This window comes from Oncorhynchus keta, chromosome 18 (genome assembly GCF_023373465.1).
Source record: "Oncorhynchus keta strain PuntledgeMale-10-30-2019 chromosome 18, Oket_V2, whole genome shotgun sequence".
Classification (NCBI taxonomy): domain Eukaryota; kingdom Metazoa; phylum Chordata; class Actinopteri; order Salmoniformes; family Salmonidae; genus Oncorhynchus; species Oncorhynchus keta.
Genome location: NC_068438.1, coordinates 45884800 through 45904870, shown reverse-complemented (window position 1 = coordinate 45904870; position 20071 = coordinate 45884800). Strand labels below are relative to the sequence as shown.

General features: G+C 42.3%; 1 protein-coding gene across 1 annotated transcript in view; it reads right to left on the bottom strand.

The window, feature by feature from the left end:
• The window catches only part of LOC118381761 (probable G-protein coupled receptor 149), a 75345-nt gene extending 55513 nt beyond the window's left edge, over positions 1-19832 (bottom strand). Inside the window, exons 1-3 of the mRNA XM_052468903.1 lie at positions 18858-19832; positions 17827-18016; positions 16537-17039 (exon numbers count right to left, since the gene is read on the bottom strand). Coding sequence (XP_052324863.1) covers positions 16537-17039; positions 17827-18016; positions 18858-19832 — 1668 coding nt within the window. The remainder of the gene's footprint in view (positions 1-16536; positions 17040-17826; positions 18017-18857) is intronic.
• Positions 19833-20071: the final 239 nt, after the last annotated feature.

Below are 20071 nucleotides of genomic sequence, written 5' to 3'. Positions count from 1 at the left end.
TTGGGGGTAGAAGCTGTTCAGCAGTCTTAACGCTTGGGGGGTAGAAGCTGTTCAGCAGTCTTATGGCTTGGGGGTAGAAGCTGTTCAGCAGTCTTAACGCTTGGGGGGTAGAAGCTGTTCAGCAGTCTGATGGCTTGGGGGTAGAAGCTGTTCAGTAGTCTGATGGCTTGGGGGTAGAAGCTGTTCAGTAGTCTGATGGCTTGGGGGTAGAAGCTGTTCAGCAGTCTTATGGCTTAGGGGTAGAAGTTGTTCAGTAGTCTGATGGCTTGGGGGTAGAAAATGTTCAGCAGTCTTATGGCTTGGGGGTAGAAGCTGTTCAGCAGTCTTATGGCTTGGGGTAGAAGCTGTTCAGCAGTCGTATAGCTTGTAGGTAGAAGCTGTTCAGCAGTATTTTAGCTTGGGGGTAGAAGTTGTTCAGCAGTCTGATGGCTTGGGGGTATAAGCTGTTCAGCAGGCTGATGGCTTGGCGGTAAAAGCTGTTCAGCAGTCTGATGACTTGGGGGTAGAAGCTGTTCAGTAGTCTTATAGCTTGGGGGTAGAAGCTGTTCAGCAGTCTTATGGCTTGGGGGTAGAAGCTGTTCAGCAGTCTTATGGCTTGGGGGTAGAAGCTGTTCAGCAGTCTGATGGTTTGGGGGTAGTAGCTGTTCAGCAGTCTTATAGCTTGGGGGTAGAAGCTGTTCAGCAGTCTGATGGCTTGGGGGTAGAAGCTGTTCAGCAGTCTAATGGTTTGGGGGTAGTGGCTGTTCAGCAGTCTGATGGCTTGGGGGTAGAAGCTGTTCAGCAGTCTGATGGCTTGGGGGTAGAAGCTGTTCAGCAGTCTAATGGTTTGGGGGTAGTAGCTGTTCAGCAGTGTTATGGCTTGGGGGTAGAAGCTGTTCAGCAGTCTTATAGCTTGGGGGTAGAAGCTGTTCAGTCGTCTTATGGCTTGGGGTAGAAGCTGTTCAGTAGTCTTATAGCTTGGGGGTAGAAGCTGTTCAGCAGTCTTATGGCTTGGGGGTAGAAGCTGTTCAGCAGTCTTATGGCTTGGGGGTAGAAGCTGTTCAGCAGTCTTATGGCTTGGGGGTAGAAGCTGTTCAGTAGTCTGATGGCTTGGGGGTAGAAGCTGTTCAGCAGGCTAATGGCTTGGGGGTAGAAGCTGTTCAGCAGTCTGATGGCTTGGGGGTAGAAGCTGTTCAGTAGTCTTATGGCTTGGGGGTAGAAGCTGTTCAGTAGTCTTATAGCTTGGGGGTAGAAGTTGTTCAGTAGTCTGATGGCTTGGGGGTAGAATCTGTTCAGTAGTCTGATGGCTTGGGGGTAGAAAATGTTCAGCAGTCTTATGGCTTGGGGGTAGAAGCTGTTCAGCAGTCTCATAGCTTGGGGGGTAGAATCTGTTCAGCAGTCTTATGGCTTGGGTAGAAGCTGTTCAGCAGTCTTATAGCTTGTAGGTAGAAGCTGTTCAGCAGTCTTTTAGCTTGGGGGTAGAAGTTGTTCAGCAGTCTGATGGCTTGGGGGTAGAAGCTGTTCAGCAGGCTGATGGCTTGGCGGTAAAAGCTGTTCAGCAGTCTGATGACTTGGGGGTAGAAGCTGTTCAGTAGTCTTATAGCTTGGGGGTAGAAGCTGTTCAGCAGTCTTATGGCTTGGGGGTAGAAGCTGTTCAGCAGTCTTATGGCTTGGGGGTAGAAGCTGTTCAGCAGTCTGATGGTTTGGGGGTAATAGCTGTTCAGCAGTCTTATAGCTTGGGGGTAGAAGCTGTTCAGCAGTCTGATGGCTTGGGGGTAGAAGCTGTTCAGCAGTCTAATGGTTTGGGGGTAGTGGCTGTTCAGCAGTCTTATGGCTTGGGGGTAGAAGCTGTTCAGCAGTCTGATGGCTTGGGGGTAGAAGCTGTTCAGCAGTCTGATGGCTTGGGGGTAGAAGCCGTTCAGCAGTCTAATGGTTTGGGGGTAGTAGCTGTTCAGCAGTCTGATGGCTTGGGGGTAGAAGCTGTTCAGCAGTCTTATAGCTTGGGGGTAGAAGCTGTTCAGTCGTCTTATGGCTTGGGGTAGAAGCTGTTCAGTAGTCTTATAGCTTGGGGGTAGAAGCTGTTCAGCAGTCTTATGGCTTGGGGGTAGAAGCTGTTCAGCAGTCTTATGGCTTGGGGGTAGAAGCTGTTCAGCAGTCTTATGGCTTGGGGGTAGAAGCTGTTCAGTAGTTTTATGGCTTGGGGGTAGAAGCTGTTCAACAGTCTTATGGCTTAGGGGTAGAAGCTGTTCAGTAGTCTGATGGCATGGGGGTAGAAGCTGTTCAGTAGTCTGATGGCTTGGGGGTAGAAGCTGTTCAGTAGTCTTATAGCTTGGGGGTAGAAGCTGTTCAGCAGGCTAATGGCTTGGGGGTAGAAGCTGTTCAGCAGTCTTATGGCTTGGGGGTAGAAGCTGTTCAGCAGTCTGATGGCTTGGGGGTAGAAAATGTTCAGCAGTCTTATGGCTTGGGGGTAGAAGCTGTTCAGCAGGCTAATGGCTTGGGGGTAGAAGCTGTTCAGCAGTCTGATGGCTTGGGGGTAGAAGCTGTTCAGTAGTCTTATAGCTTGGGGGTAGAAGCTGTTCAGCAGTCTAATGGCTTGGGGGTAGAAGCTGTTCAGTAGTCTTATAGCTTGGGGGTAGAAGCTGTTCAGCAGTCTAATGGCTTGGGGGTAGAAGCTGTTCAGTAGTCTTATAGCTTGGGGGTAGAAGCTGTTCAGCAGTCTAATGGCTTGGGGGTAGAAGCTGTTCAGTAGTCTTATAGCTTGGGGGTAGAAGCTGTTCAGCAGTATAATGGCTTGGGGGTAGAAGCTGTTCAGTAGTCTTATAGCTTGGGGGTAGAAGCTGTTCAGCAGTCTTATGGCTTGGGGGTAGAAGCTGTTCAGTAGTCTTATAGCTTGGGGGTAGAAGCTGTTCAGTAGTTTTATAGCTTGGGGGTAGAAGCTGTTCAGGAGTCTTTTTGTCGCAGACTTGGCGCTCCGGTATAGCTTGCCGTGCGGTAGAAGAGAGAACCGTCTATGACTTGGGTAGCTCTAGCCTTTGACAATTTTAGAGCCTTTCAATAGAGATTGTGTCATCTGGGATCTGTTGGGGCGGTATGCAAATTGGAGGGGGTCCAGGGTGACTGGGATGATGGTGTTGATGCGAGCCATGACCAGCCTTTGAAAGCATTTCCCGGCTACAAATGTGAGGTCTTCGGGGCGATAGTCAGTAAGGACAGGTTAACTTGCCATTTATGGACAAAGGGACTACGGTGGTCTGCTTGACACATGTAGATATGTCAGTGAAGACATTTGTCAGCTGGTCAGCCCATGTCCTGGAAATTCATCTCATGACCATAGAAGGTATTTAGCTCATCTGGTAGGCTCTGGTAGGCTCTGGTAGGCTCTGGTAGGCTCTGGTAGGCTTTGGTAGGCTTGAATCACTGAGCAGTAGGGCTTTCCCTTTGTACTCTGTGATAGTTTGCAAGCCCTGACACATCTGACAAGCATCAGAGTCGGTGTAGAAGAATTCAATCTTAGTCCTGAATTGACACTTTGCCTGTTTGATGGATCGTCTGAGCGTATGTGTTGAGAACCCTGTCCCAAAATTACTAAGCGTTAACTACTAGCCCACAGTGGTATTGTTCAGAAGACCTGTCTGAATCTATCGAAAGTTCACTACTAGCCCACAGTGGTATCGCTCAGAAGCCCTGTCCCAATCTATCGAGAGTTCACTACTAGCCCACAGTGGTATCGCTCAGAATCCCTGTCCCAATCTATCGAGAGTTCACTACTAGCCCACAGTGGTATCGTACAGAAGCCCTGTCCCAATCTATCGAGAGTTCACTACTAGCCAGCAGTGGCATCGCTCAGAAGCCCTGTCACAATCTACTGAGAGTTCACTACTAGCCTACAGTGATATCGCTCAGAAACCCTGTCCCAATCAACTAAGAGTTCAGGACAAGCCCACAATGGTATTGCTCAGAAGCCCTGTCCCAATCGACCAAGAGTTCACCACTAACCCACAGTGGAATCGCTCAGAAACCCTGTTCCAATCTACCGAGAGTTCACTACTAGCCCACAGTGGTATCGTTCAGAAGCCCTGTCCCAAACTACCGTGAGATCAATACTAGCCCACAGTGGTATCGCTCAGAATCCCTGTCCTAATATACTCAGAGTTCACCACTAGCCCACAGTGATATCGCTCAGAATCCCTGTCCCAATCTACCAAGAGTTCACTACTAGCCCACAGTGGTATCGATCAGAAGCCCTGTCCCAATTTACTGAGAGTTCTCTATTAGCCCACAGTGGAATCGCTCAGAAGCCCTGTCCCAATTTACTCAGAGATCACGACAAGCCCACAGTGGTATTGCTCAGGAACCCTGTCCAAATTTACTGAGAGTTCACTACTAGCCCACAGTGATATCGCTCAGAAGCCCTGTCCCAATCTACCAAGAGTTCACTACTAGCCCACAGTGGTATCGCTCAGAAAAGCTGGCCCAAACTACCGTGAATTCACCACTAGCCCACAGTGGTATCGTTCAGAAGCCCTGTCCCAAACTAACGTGAGTTCACTACTAGCCCACAGTGTTATCACTCAGAAGCCCTGTCTCAATTTACTGATTACTAGCCCACAGTGGTATTGCTCAGAAACCCTGTTCCAATTTACTGAGAGTTCTCTACTAGCCCACAGTGGAATCGCTCAGAAACCCTGCCCCAATTTACAGAGATTTCACTACTAGCCCACAGTGGTATCGCTCAGAAGCCATGTCCCAATCTACTGACAGTTCACTATTACAGTTGCCCACAGTGGTATCGCTCAGATCTCACTGTCACTTTCTAAAGTAACGCCTGTGGCTGCATGGCTGCCACCTGGAGCAGAATGACACTGTTACTTCCTCTCTGTTCTGTTGTCTCCTCTTCCAGGTTTCTTGTGGCGAGCGCATACATTTTTTCTCTTAAAATCAATTCTTTTGGGACTCAGTGCCCCACAAAACTTGAGAGGAAAACATCACATTCTGGCAGCGATGTTGGAGAAAAGCAGACTTTTCTAACAGAAAGAAAGTGTAGGATATAGTATGTTGTAAAATAGAAAGTGTAGGATATAGTATGTTGTAAAATAGAAAGTGTAGGATATATTATGTTGTAAAATAGAAAGTGTAGGATATAGTATGTTCTAAAATAGAAAGTGTAGGATATAGTATGTTGTAAAATAAAAAGTGTAGGATATATTATGTTGTAAAATAGAAAGTGTAGGATTTAGTATGTTGTAAAATAGAAAGTGTAGGATATAGTATGTTGTAAAATAGAACGTGTAGGATATAATATGTTGTAAAATAGAAAGTATAGGATATAGTATGTTGTAAAATAGAAAGTAGAACATATAGGGTACAGCATGTTGTAAAATAGAAAGTCTAGGATATAGTATGTTGTAAAATAGAAAGTGTAGGATGTAGTATGTTGTAAAATAGAATGTGTAGGATATAGTATGTTGTAAAATTGAAAGTGTAGGATATAGTATGTTGTAAAATAGAAAGTAGAACATATAGGGTACAGTATGTTGTAAAATAGAAAGTGTAGGATATAGTATGTTGTAAAATAGAAAGTGTAGGATATAGTATGTTGTAAAATAGAAAGTGTAGGATATAGTATGTTGTAAAATAGAAAGTGTAGGATATAGTATGTTGTAAAATAGAAAGTGTAGGATATATTATGTTGTGAAATAGAAAGTGTAGGATTTAGTATGTTGTAAAATAGAAAGTGTAGGATTTAGTATGTTGTAAAATAGAAAGTGTAGGATATAGTATGTTGTAAAATAGAAAGTGTAGGATATAGTATGTTGTAAAATAGAAAGTATAGGATATAGTATGTTGTAAAATAGAAAGTAGAACATATAGGGTACAGTATGTTGTAAAATATAAAGTCTAGGATATAGTATGTTGTAAAATAGAAAGTAGAACATATAGGGTGCAGCATGTTGTAAAATAGAAAGTGTAGGATATAGTATGTTGTAAAATAGAAAGTATAACATATAGGGTGCAGTATGTTGTAAAATAGAAAGTGTAGGATATAGTATGTTGTAAAATAGAAAGTGTAGGATATAGTATGTTGTAAAATAGAAAGTGTAGGATATAGTATGTTGTAAAATAGAAAGTAGAACATATAGGGTACAGTATGTTGTAAAATAGAAAGTGTAGGATATAGTATGTTGTAAAATAGAAAGTGTAGGATATAGTATGTTGTAAAATAGAAAGTGTAGGATATAGTATGTTGTAAAATAGAACATGTAGGATATAGTATGTTGTAAAATAGAAAGTAGAACATATAGGGTACAGTATGTTGTAAAATAGAAAGTGTAGGATATAGTATGTTGTAAAATAGAAAGTGTAGGATATAGTATGTTGTAAAATAGAAAGTGTAGGATATATTATGTTGTAAAATAGAAAGTGTAGGATATAGTATGTTGTAAAATAGAAAGTGTAGGATATAGTATGTTGTAAAATAGAAAGTGTAGGATATAGTATGTTGTAAAATAGAACATGTAGGATATAGTATGTTGTAAAATAGAAAGTAGAACATATAGGGTACAGTATGTTGTAAAATAGAAAGTGTAGGATATAGTATGTTGTAAAATAGAAAGTGTAGGATATAGTATGTTGTAAAATAGAAAGTGTAGGATATAGTATGTTGTAAAATAGAACATGTAGGATATAGTATGTTGTAAAATAGAAAGTAGAACATATAGGGTACAGTATGTTGTAAAATAGAAAGTGTAGGATATAGTATGTTGTAAAATAGAAAGTGTAGGATATAGTATGTTGTAAAATAGAAAGTGTAGGATATAGTATGTTGTAAAATAGAAAGTGTAGGATATAGTATGTTGTAAAATAGAAAGTAGAACATATAGGGTACAGCATGTTGTAAAATAGAAAGTGTAGGATATAGTATGTTGTAAAATAGAAAGTCTAGGATATAGTATGTTGTAAAATAGAAAGTAGAACATATAGGGTACAGCATGTTGTAAAATAGAAAGTGTAGGATATAGTATGTTGTAAAATAGAAAGTGTAGGATATAGTATGTTGTAAAATAGAAAGTGTAGGATACAGTATGTTGTAAAATAGAAAGTGTAGGATATAGTATGTTGTAAAATAGAAAGTGTAGGATATAGTATGTTGTAAAATAGAAAGTAGAACATATAGGGTACAGTATGTTGTAAAATAGAAAGTGTAGGATATAGTATGTTGTAAAATAGAAAGTGTAGGATATAGTATGTTGTAAAATAGAAAGTAGAACATATAGGGTACAGTATGTTGTAAAATAGAAAGTGTAGGATATAGTATGTTGTAAAATAGAAAGTCTAGGATATAGTATGTTGTAAAATAGAAAGTGTAGGATATAGTATGTTGTAAAATAGAAAGTGTAGGATATAGTATGTTGTAAAATAGAAAGTAGAACATATAGGGTACAGCATGTTGTAAAATAGAAAGTGTAGGATATAGTATGTTGTAAAATAGAAAGTCTAGGATATAGTATGTTGTAAAATAGAAAGTAGAACATATAGGGTACAGCATGTTGTAAAATAGAAAGTATAACATATAGGGTACAGTATGTTGTAAAATAGAAAGTGTAGGATATAGTATGTTGTAAAATAGAAAGTAGAACATATAGGGTACAGCATGTTGTAAAATAGAAAGTGTAGGATATAGTATGTTGTAAAATAGAAAGTGTAGGATATAGTATGTTGTAAAATAGAAAGTGTAGGATATAGTATGTTGTAAAATAGAAAGTGTAGGATATAGTATGTTGTGAAATAGAAAGTATAGGGTTCAGTATGTTGTAAAATAGAAAGTGTAGGATATAGTATGTTGTAAAATAGAAAGTGTAGGATATAGTATGTTGTAAAATAGAAAGTCTAGGATATAGTATGTTGTAAAATAGAAAGTGTAGGATATAGTATGTTGTAAAATAGAACGTGTAGGATATAGTATGTTGTAAAATAGAAAGTAGAACATATAGGGTACAGTATGTTGTAAAATAGAAAGTGTAGGATATAGTATGTTGTAAAATAGAAAGTGTAGGATATATTATGTTGTAAAAACAGGCTACTGTGGGGCAGATAGAATTGGACTATGATCTTTGCTCAATCGTCACTGAAACTGCATCTATGTATAGTGTAGGGTAACTAGTCACCTGACTTTGCAATCCATGACACCGGTATTTTACTGCAGCTGAACATCAGTAGGGTTGGTTTATACATGAGGAGAATCTCAATTGCATTTCCTTGATTCCTCGTCCCCACTCTACTTGCCTCCTTCTCAAAACCCATTGCATGAAGAGGCCAGAGGTCCTCGTCGCTAGTCATGAGAACTCTCTGATTTCTCCTGGCTGTCAGCTCAATATCATTCAGTCTGATTTCTCCTGGCTGTCAGCTCAATGTCACTCAGTCTGATTTCTCCTGTCTGTCAGCTCAATGTCACTCAGTCTGATTTCTCCTGTCTGTCATCTCAATATCATTTAGTCTGATTTCACCTGTCTGTCAGCTCAATGTCACTCAGTCTGATTTCTCCTGTCTGTCAGCTCAATGTCACTCAGTCTGATTTCTCCTGTCTGTCAGCTCAATATCATTCAGTCGGATTTCTCCTGTCTGTCAGCTCAATGTCACTCAGTCTGATTTCTCCTGTCTGTCATCTCAATATCATTCAGTCTGATTTCTCCTGTCTGTCAGCTCAATGTCACTCAGTCTGATTTCTCCTGTCTGTCATCTCAATATCATTCAGTCTGATTTCTCCTGGCTGTCAGCTCAATATCATTCAGTCTGATTTCTCCTGGCTGTCATCTCATTCAATCCACTATCAGTTAGTGTCAGAAACCCATTACCAGAACAGGTACAACTCACACACATGCATGTAAGCACGTGTACAGGTGTGTGTGTGAGTGGGAATGTGCGTGTCTTTGAGATCGCGGACTGAGTGGGTGGTCTCAAACGGGGATGAAAAAGATCTCTTTCTCCTTTGCCTGCAGCAGTGGAGAGACTGTATAGTCTACATCCCTACAGCTGTGGACTTATTATTAACATATGGCCAAACCTCCTTCACACCTTTCACTGTAGCTGCTCACATCAGGCCTGGAAACAGACCGAAGACACTATCTACAGAACGGAATCTGAATTAGACTCAGAGTTCACAAAGAGTGTTAATGGATTTCATGGTGCTACATTAAACACCTTGGTTTAGATGTAAGGCGAATCGTGAGAAGTGAGACTTTAGAATCATAGGGTTATATCTGAATAAAATTAGGATTCCTAAAACCACAACGGTCAAATACAGAGTGCGACTCTACTATTCTGAGGTACTGTAAGTGGTTAACTAAGACAGGAAGGACAGCAAGGCAACATAGTGTCATTTACATGTAGGCCTACAGGTATCTCCTGTTGTCATGTTCGTGTAATGTGGGGGGTGTAAGGTCAGGGATAATTCCCTGAAATGATTTTAGCCATTGATTGATGCTTTGATTACTGACATGAATCTGGATAACTGTGGTTCAAATGACAGCCAATAACATGACTGTAATGTGACTCTGTCCAATGACTGGCAATTCAATGCAAGCACAAGCCCACCACACACACACACACACACACACACACACACACACACACACACACACACACACACACACACACACACACACACACACACACACACACACACACACACACACACACACACACACACCAACTACTAAGCATTTCATAGACTTCAGAGAGGTCTACTTTCTTGGGGACCTGAATATTGACTGGTCTTCATTTAAGCTGTCCGCTCAAGACGAAGCTTCTTACTGTAACCAGTGCCTGTAAACTGGTTCAGGTTATTAATCAACCTACCAGGGTGTTTACACACACTACAGGAACAAGATCATCCACATGTATCAATCACATTTTTACTAATTCTGTAGAACTTTGTTCTAAAGCTGTATCTGTACCCATTGGAGGAGGAGAATCGTTACAGCTGCTCTGACATTGCTCACCTGCAATAACATCTGTTAAAACACGTGTACGTGACTAAATCAAATGTGATTTAAAACTGACTGTTAGAACTGTTAAGGCTCCACGGATTGATGAGGAATTGAAAAACTGTATGGTTGAAAGAGATGGGGCAGAAGAAGTGCATAATAAGTCTGACTGGCTGACTGCACATCTGACTGGCTGACTGCACATCTGACTGGCTGACTGCACATCTGACTGGCTGACTGCACATCTGACTGGCTGACTGCACATCTGACTGGCTGACTGCACATCTGACTGGCTGACTGCACATCTGACTGGCTGACTGCACATCTGACTGGCTGACTGCACATCTTTCTGGCTGACTGCACATCTGACTGGCTGACTGCACATCTGACTGGCTGACTGCACATCTTTCTGGCTGACTGCACATCTGACTGGCTGACTGCACATCTGACTGGCTGACTGCACATCTGACTGGCTGACTGCACATCTTTCTGGCTGACTGCACATCTGACTGGCTGACTGCACATCTGACTGGCTGACTGCACATCTGACTGGCTGACTGCACATCTGACTGGCTGACTGCACATCTGACTGGCTGACTGCACATCTGACTGGCTGACTGCACATCTTTCTGGCTGACTGCACATCTGACTGGCTGACTGCACATCTGACTGGCTGACTGCACATCTGACTGGCTGACTGCACATCTGACTGGCTGACTGCACATCTGACTGGCTGACTGCACATCTGACTGGCTGACTGCACATCTGACTGGCTGACTGCACATCTTTCTGGCTGACTGCACATCTGACTGGCTGACTGCACATCTGACTGGCTGACTGCACATCTGACTGGCTGACTGCACATCTGACTGGCTGACTGCACATCTGACTGGCTGACTGCACATCTGACTGGCTGACTGCACATCTTTCTGGCTGACTGCACATCTGACTGGCTGACTGCACATCTGACTGGCTGACTGCACATCTGACTGGCTGACTGCACATCTGACTGGCTGACTGCACATCTGACTGGCTGACTGCACATCTGACTGGCTGACTGCACATCTGACTGGCTGACTGCACATCTGACTGGCAGACTGCACATTGATCAATTGTGTGACTAAGCTCCAAAAAAAATAAGAAATTGTATTATGATGCCAAGATCAATGATATAAATAATAAAGTTAGTGTGAGAGAGGTGGAAAAATTATTGTTATCCACAATGACAAACCTCCTGGCATTGACAACTTAGAGGGAAAGCTACTGAGGATGGTAGCTAACTCTATAGCCACTCCTATCTGTCATGTCTTTAATCTGAGCCTAGAGGAAAGTCTTTGTCCCCAGGCCTGGAGGGAAGCCCAAGTTATTCCGATACCCAAGAGTGGTAAACCGGCCTTTACTGGTTCTAACAGCAGACCTATCAGCTTGCTGCCAACTCGTAGCAAACTGTTAGAAAAAATGGTGTTTGACCAAATACAATGCTAGTTCTCTGTAAACAAATTAACAAGACTTTCAACATGCATATAGAGAAGGGCACTCCACATGTACTAGAGGTTGACCGATGATGATTTTTCAACGGTGCCGATTATTTGAGGACCAAAAAAAGCTGATACCGATTAATTTTTATATATATTTGTAATAATGACAATTACAACAATACTGAATGAACACTTTGATTTTAACTTAATATAATACATTAAAAAAATAAATTTAGTCTCAAATAAATAATGAAACATGTTCAATTTGGTTTAAATAATGCAAAAATAAAGTGTTGGAGAAGAAAGTAAAAGTGCAATATGTGCCATGTAAAAAAGCTTCAGTTCCTTGCTCAGAACATGAGAACATATGAAGGCTGGTGGTTCCTTTTAACATAAGTCTTCAATATTCCCAGTTAAGAAGTTTTAGGTTGTAGTTATTATAGGAATTATATGGACTATTTAATTCTATACCATTTGTATTTCATATACCTTTGACTATTGGATGTTCTTATAGGCACTATAGTATTACCGGCCTAATCTCGGGAGTTGATAGGCTTGAAGTCATAAACAGCACAATTACTAGAAGCACAGCGAAGAGCCGCTGGCAAATGCAGGAAAGTGCTGATTGAATGAATGCTTACGAGCCTGCTGCTGCCTCAGTCAGACTGCTTTATCAAATATCAAATCATAGACTTAATTATAATATAATAACACACAGAAATACGAGCCTTAGGGTCATAATATGGTCAAATCCGTAAACTACCATCTCGAAAACAAAACCTTTATTCTTTGAGTGAAATACGGAACCGTTCGGTATTTTATCGAGTCTAAATATTGCTGTTACATTGCACAACCTTCAATGTTATGTCATAATTATGTACAATTCTGGCTATTTAATTACGGTCTTTGTTAGGAAGAAATGGTCTTCACACAGTTCGCAATGAACCAGGCGGCCCAATTTAATTAAAATGTTACCTTTATTTTACTAGGCAAGTCAGTTAAGAACAAATTCTTATTTTCAATGACAGCCTAGGAACAGTGGGTTAACTGCCTGTTCAGGGGCAGAACAACAGATTTGTACCTTGTCAGCTCGGGGATTCGAACTTGCAACCTTTCGGTTACTAGTCCAACACTCTAACCACTAGGCTACCCTGCCGCCCCAAACTGCTGCATATACCCTGACTCTGTATGCACAGAACGCAAGAGACGTGACACAATTTCACTAGTTAAAAGAAATTCTTGTCAGCAGGCAATATTAACTAAATATGCAGGTTTAAAAATATATACTTGTGTATTGCTTTTAAGAAAGGCATTGATGTTTATGGTTAGGTACATTGGTGCAGCAACAGTGCTTTTTTTCCGTGAATGCGCTTGTTAAAACCTCTTGCTCCTACCTGGCACGCAGGCGTCCCATCTAGAGCTCTGGAAATGCAAATGCGCTACGCTAAATGCTAATAGTATTAGTTAAAACTCAAACGTTCATTAAAATACACATGCAGGGTATTGAATTAAAGCTACACTCGTTGTGAATCCAGGCAACAAGTCAGATTTTTAAAATGCTTTTCGGCGAAAGCATGAGAAGCTATTATCTGATAGCATGTAACACCCCAAAAGAACCGCAGGGGACGTAAACAAAATAATTAGCATAGTCGTCGCTACACAAACCGCACAAATAAAATATAAAACATTCATTACCTTTGACCATCTTCTTTGTTGGCACTCCTAGATGTCCCATAATCACTATTGGGTCTTTTTTTCGATTAAATCGGTCCATATATAGCCTAGATATCGATCGATGAAGACTGTGTGATAAACGGAAAAAAATAGCGTTTCATAACGTAACGTCATTTTTTAAAATTCAAAAAGTCGACGATAAACTTTCACAAAACACTTCGAAATACTTTTGTAATGCAACTTTAGGTATTAGTACACGTTAATAAGCGATACAATTCATCAGGGGGCAATGTCAATTCTATAGGTGTCTGTCTCGAAAAAATGTCTTGGAGAGAGCTCGACCAAAACTTCCGGCCGGAGGGAATCGATTCCCTTGATTCGGTTAGACCAAGAATCAAAGCTGAATCAATTGACAAGACTCTAGACAACGTGTGGAAGCTGTAGGCACTGCAACCTCGGCCTCATTTAATTCGGTTCACTTTGAACAATTCCTTGAAGTCGCGCATGGATATTTATTTCCATTTTCAGTGATCAGATTTTCATGCACTTTTCGATGAAACGCACGTTCTGTTATAGTCACAGCCGTGATTTAACCAGTTTTATAAACGTCTGAGTGTTTTCTATCCACACATACTAATCATATGCATATACTATATTCCTGGCCTGAGTAGCAGGGCGCTGAAATGTTGCGCGATTTTTAACAGAATGTTCGAAAAAGTAGAGGGTCGACTTAACAGGTTAAATCATCACCCGTTTGGCGAAGTAGGCTGTGATTAGATTATAAATGAACAGGCACCACATCGATTATTTGCAACACAGAACAAGCTAGATAAACTAGTAATATCATTAACCATGTGTAGTTAACTAGTGATTATGTTACGATTTATAGTTTTTATTAGATAAGTTTAATGCTGGCTAGAAACTTACCTTGGCCCCTTGCTGCACTGAGTAACAGTTAGTCAACCTGCCACGAAGTCTCCTTGTGGAGTGTAATCGGCCAAAATCTGTGTCCAAAAATTCAGATTACAGATTTTTATGAAAACTTGAAATCGGCCCTAATTAATCGGCCATTCTGATTAATCGGTCAACCTCTAACATGTACTACACTGACACAAATGACTGATGATTGGTTGAAAGAAATTGATAAGAAGATTGTGGGAGCTGTATTGTTGTTGAGAAAACGTATGTGCCTTTCAACCTCTGCCATATTGTGGATTCAGAGCTATCTATCTAACAGAACTCAAAGTGTTTTCTTTAATGGATGTTTCTCTAATGTCAAACATGTAAAGTGGGGTGTACCTCACGGCAGCTGTCTAGGCCCTCTACTCTTTTCTATTTTTACCAATAACCTGACACTGGCATTAAACAAAGCATGCGTGTCCATGTATGCTGATGATTCAACCATATGCGCATCAGCAACCATAGCTAATGAAGTTACTGTAACCCTTAACTGTCACGACTTCCGCCGAAGTTGGTGCCTCTCCTTGTTCGGGCGGCGTTCGGCGGTCGACGTCGCCGGCTTTCTAGCCACCGCTGATCTATGTTACTTTTTCCATTTGTTTTGTCTTGATTGTACACACCTGGTTTCCATTACGTTATGATTTAATCCCTATTTAACCCACTGGTTCCCACATGGTTTTGTGTGTGTTTGTTCTTTGTTAAGTGGTCACTCTTTTGTGTCGAGCTGGAATATTTTTCCCTGTATGGAATAAGTTTGTGATTTTCCGAGTAAAGTACGTTTTTACTCAGTTCTGTGTCCTGCGCCTGACTCCGTCCTACCCGCTGCACACTGACACTTGACATTAACAAAGAGTTGCAGTCTGTTATGGAATGGGTGGCCAGAAATAAACTGGTCCTGAACATCTCTAAAACTAAGAGCATTGCAATTGGTACAAATCATTCCCTAAGATCTAGACCTCAGCTGAATCTGGTAATGAATGGTGTGGCTGTTGAACAAGTTGAGGAGACTAAATTATTTGGTGTTGCCTTAGATTGTAAACTATCATGGTCAAAACATATAGATTCAATAGTTGTAAAGATGGGGGGAGGTCTGTCTGTAATAAAGAGATGCTCCGCTTTTTTGACACCACACTCCAAAAAGCAAGTTCTGCAGGCTCTAGTTTTATCTTATCTTGATTATTGTCCAGTCTTGTGGTCCAGTGCTGCAAGGGGAGACCTAGTTAAGCTGCAGCTGGTCCAGAACAGTGTGGCACCTCTTGCTCTTCATTGTAATCAGAGGACTGATATAAATACTATGCATGCCAGTCTCTCTAGGCTAAGAGTTAAGGAGAGACTGACTGCATCACACAATGTGTTGAAAATCCCAAATTGTTTGCACAGTCAACATACACACAGCTCTAACACACACACACACTTACCCCACCATCCATGCCACCGGGGGTCTTTTCACAGTCCCCAAATCCAGAACAAATTCAAGAAAGCGTACAGTATTGTATAGAGCCACTCTTGCATGGATCTCATTTCCATCTCATAATGCTTAAATACACAGCAGACCTGGTTTACAAAAACAGATAAAGCAACACCTCACGGCACAACACCTCTCCCCTATTTGACCCAGATAGTTTGTGTGTATGCATTGACATTTAGGCTATGTGTACCATTTTCTTTTTATTATGACGTAGTACTGTCCTTGAGCTGTTCTTGTCTATTAATGCTCTGTATTACTTCATGTCTCATGTTTTGTGTTGGACCACAGGAAGAGAACCTGCTGCTTTTGCAACAGCTAATGGGGATCCTAATAAAATACCAAGAAATACCAAAAAACAGCAAGGGACATATTGGAGGATAGTATCATATGATGGCTCCACAACAAGGGACATATACTATCATATGACGGTTATACAACGAGGGACACTAGGTCTATATGATAACAGTGCTTCTTAATTCTGGTCCTGGAGACACAGAGGGGTGCACATTTTTAATATTTGCCGCAGCACCACAAACACCTGATTTAAATCTAAAGCTTGATGATGAGTTGATCATTTGAATCAGCTGTGTAAAACTAAAATGTGCCTTTGGGTTCCCAGAATCAGGACGAATAAACACTGGGTCAGGCTATACAGGTCAATGTGACGCAGCCTTGGTGTAAACATGTCTTTACCTAGCTAGCCTTTTGTCTAGCCCTGAGACATATTCCTTTCTAAATATGCGCCACTGGTTGGTTTGGTCTAAAGAAGATGTATTCAACTCTGACCCTACGAGATCCGGAGCCTGCTGGTTTTCTGTTCTACCTGATAATTAATTGCACACATCTGGTGTCCCTCGTTTAAATCAGTCTCTGATTAGAGGGGAACAATAAAGAAAAATGCAGTCGAACTGGCTTTGAGGTCCAGAGTTGAGTTTTAGGGTCCTAAAAGTTAGTTTATGTTAGCCTATTAGGGAAACGTTGGGAGGTTAGCTACCTGTCTGGGGGTCCTCTCTGATTTACTCCTACACCATTCCCAGTCCGTCAGCTCCATTTTTCTGCACTCTACATGCGACAGTCTCCGTTCCGTTCCCTCGAACACTGACGACGTGTCAGTGAGGTTGAGGTCCTCGCAGTCCCGGGAGCTGGATCCACAGAAGAAGCTGTCCTGGTCTCCGTGGTTATCGTGAGGAAACTGGAGGCAGTCTGCCAGCGCGAGGGCCTCTCCCCCACCTGCCTCAGCCTCGAGAAGCAGCTCGCCATGCTCATGCAGTGAGGAGCTGTCTACTTCACGTGGGGTCATGAACTCAAGCTCGGCCTGCAGGCTCGCGACGCCAGAGCTGTCCAGCACAGCAAGTTGGTTTTCTGTGAAGTTGAAGAGGTTTTGAAAGGAAGACTTCTCAACGGACGGGCTGTGGTGGGGTTTGGTTGCGTGGGATAACTTGTATATTCCGTATCCTTGTTGGAAGGAGAGGTTAAACTCAAACCTCCTCTTCTTTGCTGTGGGAAGAAAATTCTTAAATGTAGTGACTTTTGCAACAAACAAAAACAATCTATGCATATTACATTTATATTACTTTGAATTGTTTAAACGACAGTGATGTAGGCTTATGTGTTTCAGACACAAATATTTTTTTATTGTAACAATTGGTGTCCGTGTAAATGTGTTTAATGTGTAGGCCTATACTTTATGTTAAGAGGAATAATAAGTTTGTTATATCTGGAGTACTTCTCCTGTCCTATTCGGTGTCCTGTGTGAATCTAAGTGTGCGTTCTCTAATTCTCTCCTTCTCTCTTTCTTTCTCTCTCTCGGAGGACCTGAGCCCTAGGACCATGCCCCAGGACTACCTGACATGAAGACTCCTTGCTGTCCCCAGTCCACCTGGCCGTGCTGCTGCTCCAGTTTCAACTGTTCTGCCTTATTATTATTCGACCATGCTGGTCATTTATGAACATTTGAACATCTTGGCCATGTTCTGTTATAATCTCCACCCGGCACAGCCAGAAGAGGACTGGCCACCCCTCATAGCCTGGTTCCTCTCTAGGTTTCTTCCTAGGTTTTGGCCTTTCTAGGGAGTTTTTCCTAGCCACCGTGCTTCTACACCTGCATTGCTTGCTGTTTGGGGTTTTAGGCTGGGCTTCTGTAAAGCACTTTGAGATATCAGCTGATGTACGAAGGGCTATATAAATAAATTTGATTTGATTTGACTTTAGAGAAACCTCTGGTTTGCACCCATATGTTTTTCAGCTCACTGGCCCTTTACAATCAGAGGGCATCATAGCCTACCGGTGGGCTCACGCTCTGTGTCCTGCGGGCAGTTGATGAAGCAGCCGCACGGAAGGTGGATCCAGCGCTCGGAGAGCATGAACACCGGCGTGACGACAGGCGCCAGCAGGGTCAGGAAGAAGCTCACCGTTCCCACCGCCTCCAGGGACGGGCTGTGCTCGTTCACAGCATGACGCACGAGCACCACAGTCTGTGGATGAAACAGCATGTACTTAAACCCATATGGCCTACTTCATGAATCTAACGCACCATTAGATTATGACATCAGGTAATGTGAGGTAGCTGCCCCACCACCCACCCCCAGTGTAATTCTCACAAAAACCACTTTGTTCAACTAAAATGCATCTGACTCATCAACAGACCAACAAAAAATCACTATAACAAAATTATTCTGAGTTAAAGTTGTTCTAATATCTCATCATTGAGAAAACGTAATGTACACTGAGTGTGTAAAACATTAGGAATAACTTTATAATATGGAGTTGCAACCCCCCTTTGCCCTCAGCACAGCTTCAATTTGTTGGGGCGTGGACTCAACAAGGTGTCACAATCGTTCCACAGGGATGCAGATTGTAGAATATTCACATGAAAATCTGTCACAATTGAATGCTAACCTAGCTATCGTGAGGATATTAACAGTGAGATGTGCAATTCCATTTTGTTTCAATATAACATTTACTCAATTAAAATAAGATAGCCTACCTACTAGTCTCTAGCTTTTAAGTTTAATTACAAAAGAAAATGCCAAACAAAATTAATTAAATAGGTTTTAAAACACTAATCTTCAGGGGTCAAGTTACCCCATGGGGGCTTTTTTGTGTCTGCGATTGGATAGCGTTCTTATGGGGGGTAGTTACCCCACCTTACCCTACATGTTTATAGATTAGGCATAAAGCCTATTCAATGTGGTATTGCAGGAAATGCACTGTATACAATGTAATATACCTAGTTTAAACCCTATTTGTTATAAAAGCATACATACGATTTGATATTTATTAATCTACACATTTGTCCATCTCTAGGCCACTCACCATCATCGGCATCCACAAGACAACTCTCACTACCGCTAGGATCATGGAGAAGCGCTTTTGTGCAAAGAACACCGGGGATTCCCAGTTACTGTTGGTTCCATCCCTCAGTACACCGTCAGAGGTAGGGGTTGGGCAGGTATATGTTTCCACTGTGCCCCGTACCCCTAGCCCTTTCCCCGACCCAACCGGAAACAGCTCGTTGTAGGCACTGAAACTTCTGTCTAAGCTATCCCGAGAGAATGACGGGAGGTCGCAGAGAGGCGCAGACCCGTCCCCTCTCAGATCCCTGGCGATATCCAAGTAGCTCGGGTAGAACGTCCTCTGTGGCTCCCTGGAACACAGTAGCTGGTAGGTGAGAGGAACGAAGAATAAGACCAATCCGCAGAAACACAAGGAGTACAAAGAGAAAAGGAGCAGAACGTAAAAGCTGTGGCTCTCTGGGAAACAGCCAAGAGAGACCGGGGTGAAACTCCCCCAGCCGCACAGGGGTAGTACACTGACGGCCAGGCTGACTACCCACACCCCGGCTATCGCCCACATCACGCTTAACGGCCGAGGACTTCTTTCTCGCTTAGTAACGTAGAAGGTGTAGGCTGCGATAAGGCAAGCCTTCATATTGCTGGAGAGTCCTTGGAACACATAGAGAAGTCCCGATAACGTGCATATGGTCACCGACCCTCCCTCTCCATCTCTCTCCCACTGGAGGAGCATGAACAGGGAGAGAGGTATTACGCTGAGCAGGTCGTCCACGGACATTGAAGCCACGATGAGCCACAGGATGGTTTTCCACCTCATCTGGATGAAAAAGATGAGAGAATACACACCTCCCACGAAGGTAGCGGCGGCGATGGCAACGCACAAGCCGAAGAGAAGCATGCTTATGTGTCTTTGCGCCTCAGTGAGGTCCGTCCTCTCGTAGCTCGCAGTGAAAAGGCTGCTGTTGTTCGGCGATGGGGAGCTGAGAGTCGAGGACATTTTTATTTAGATAACTTTGTTGACCTGGCTTGTGTTGCCCAATGTTCAACCGCTCATATATATATATATTTTAAACAACTTTGAAACAATGTCTAAACGTTACACAAGTTATAATGGCACACATAGGCTAGACTACATCCCTGGTGAGTCACGCTATATTTGAGCAGTCCAGTTGGATATATCTGAACCTTAACGGAAAGTAGCTTCCAGAATAGTACACTTTTTCACACTACCAGTGC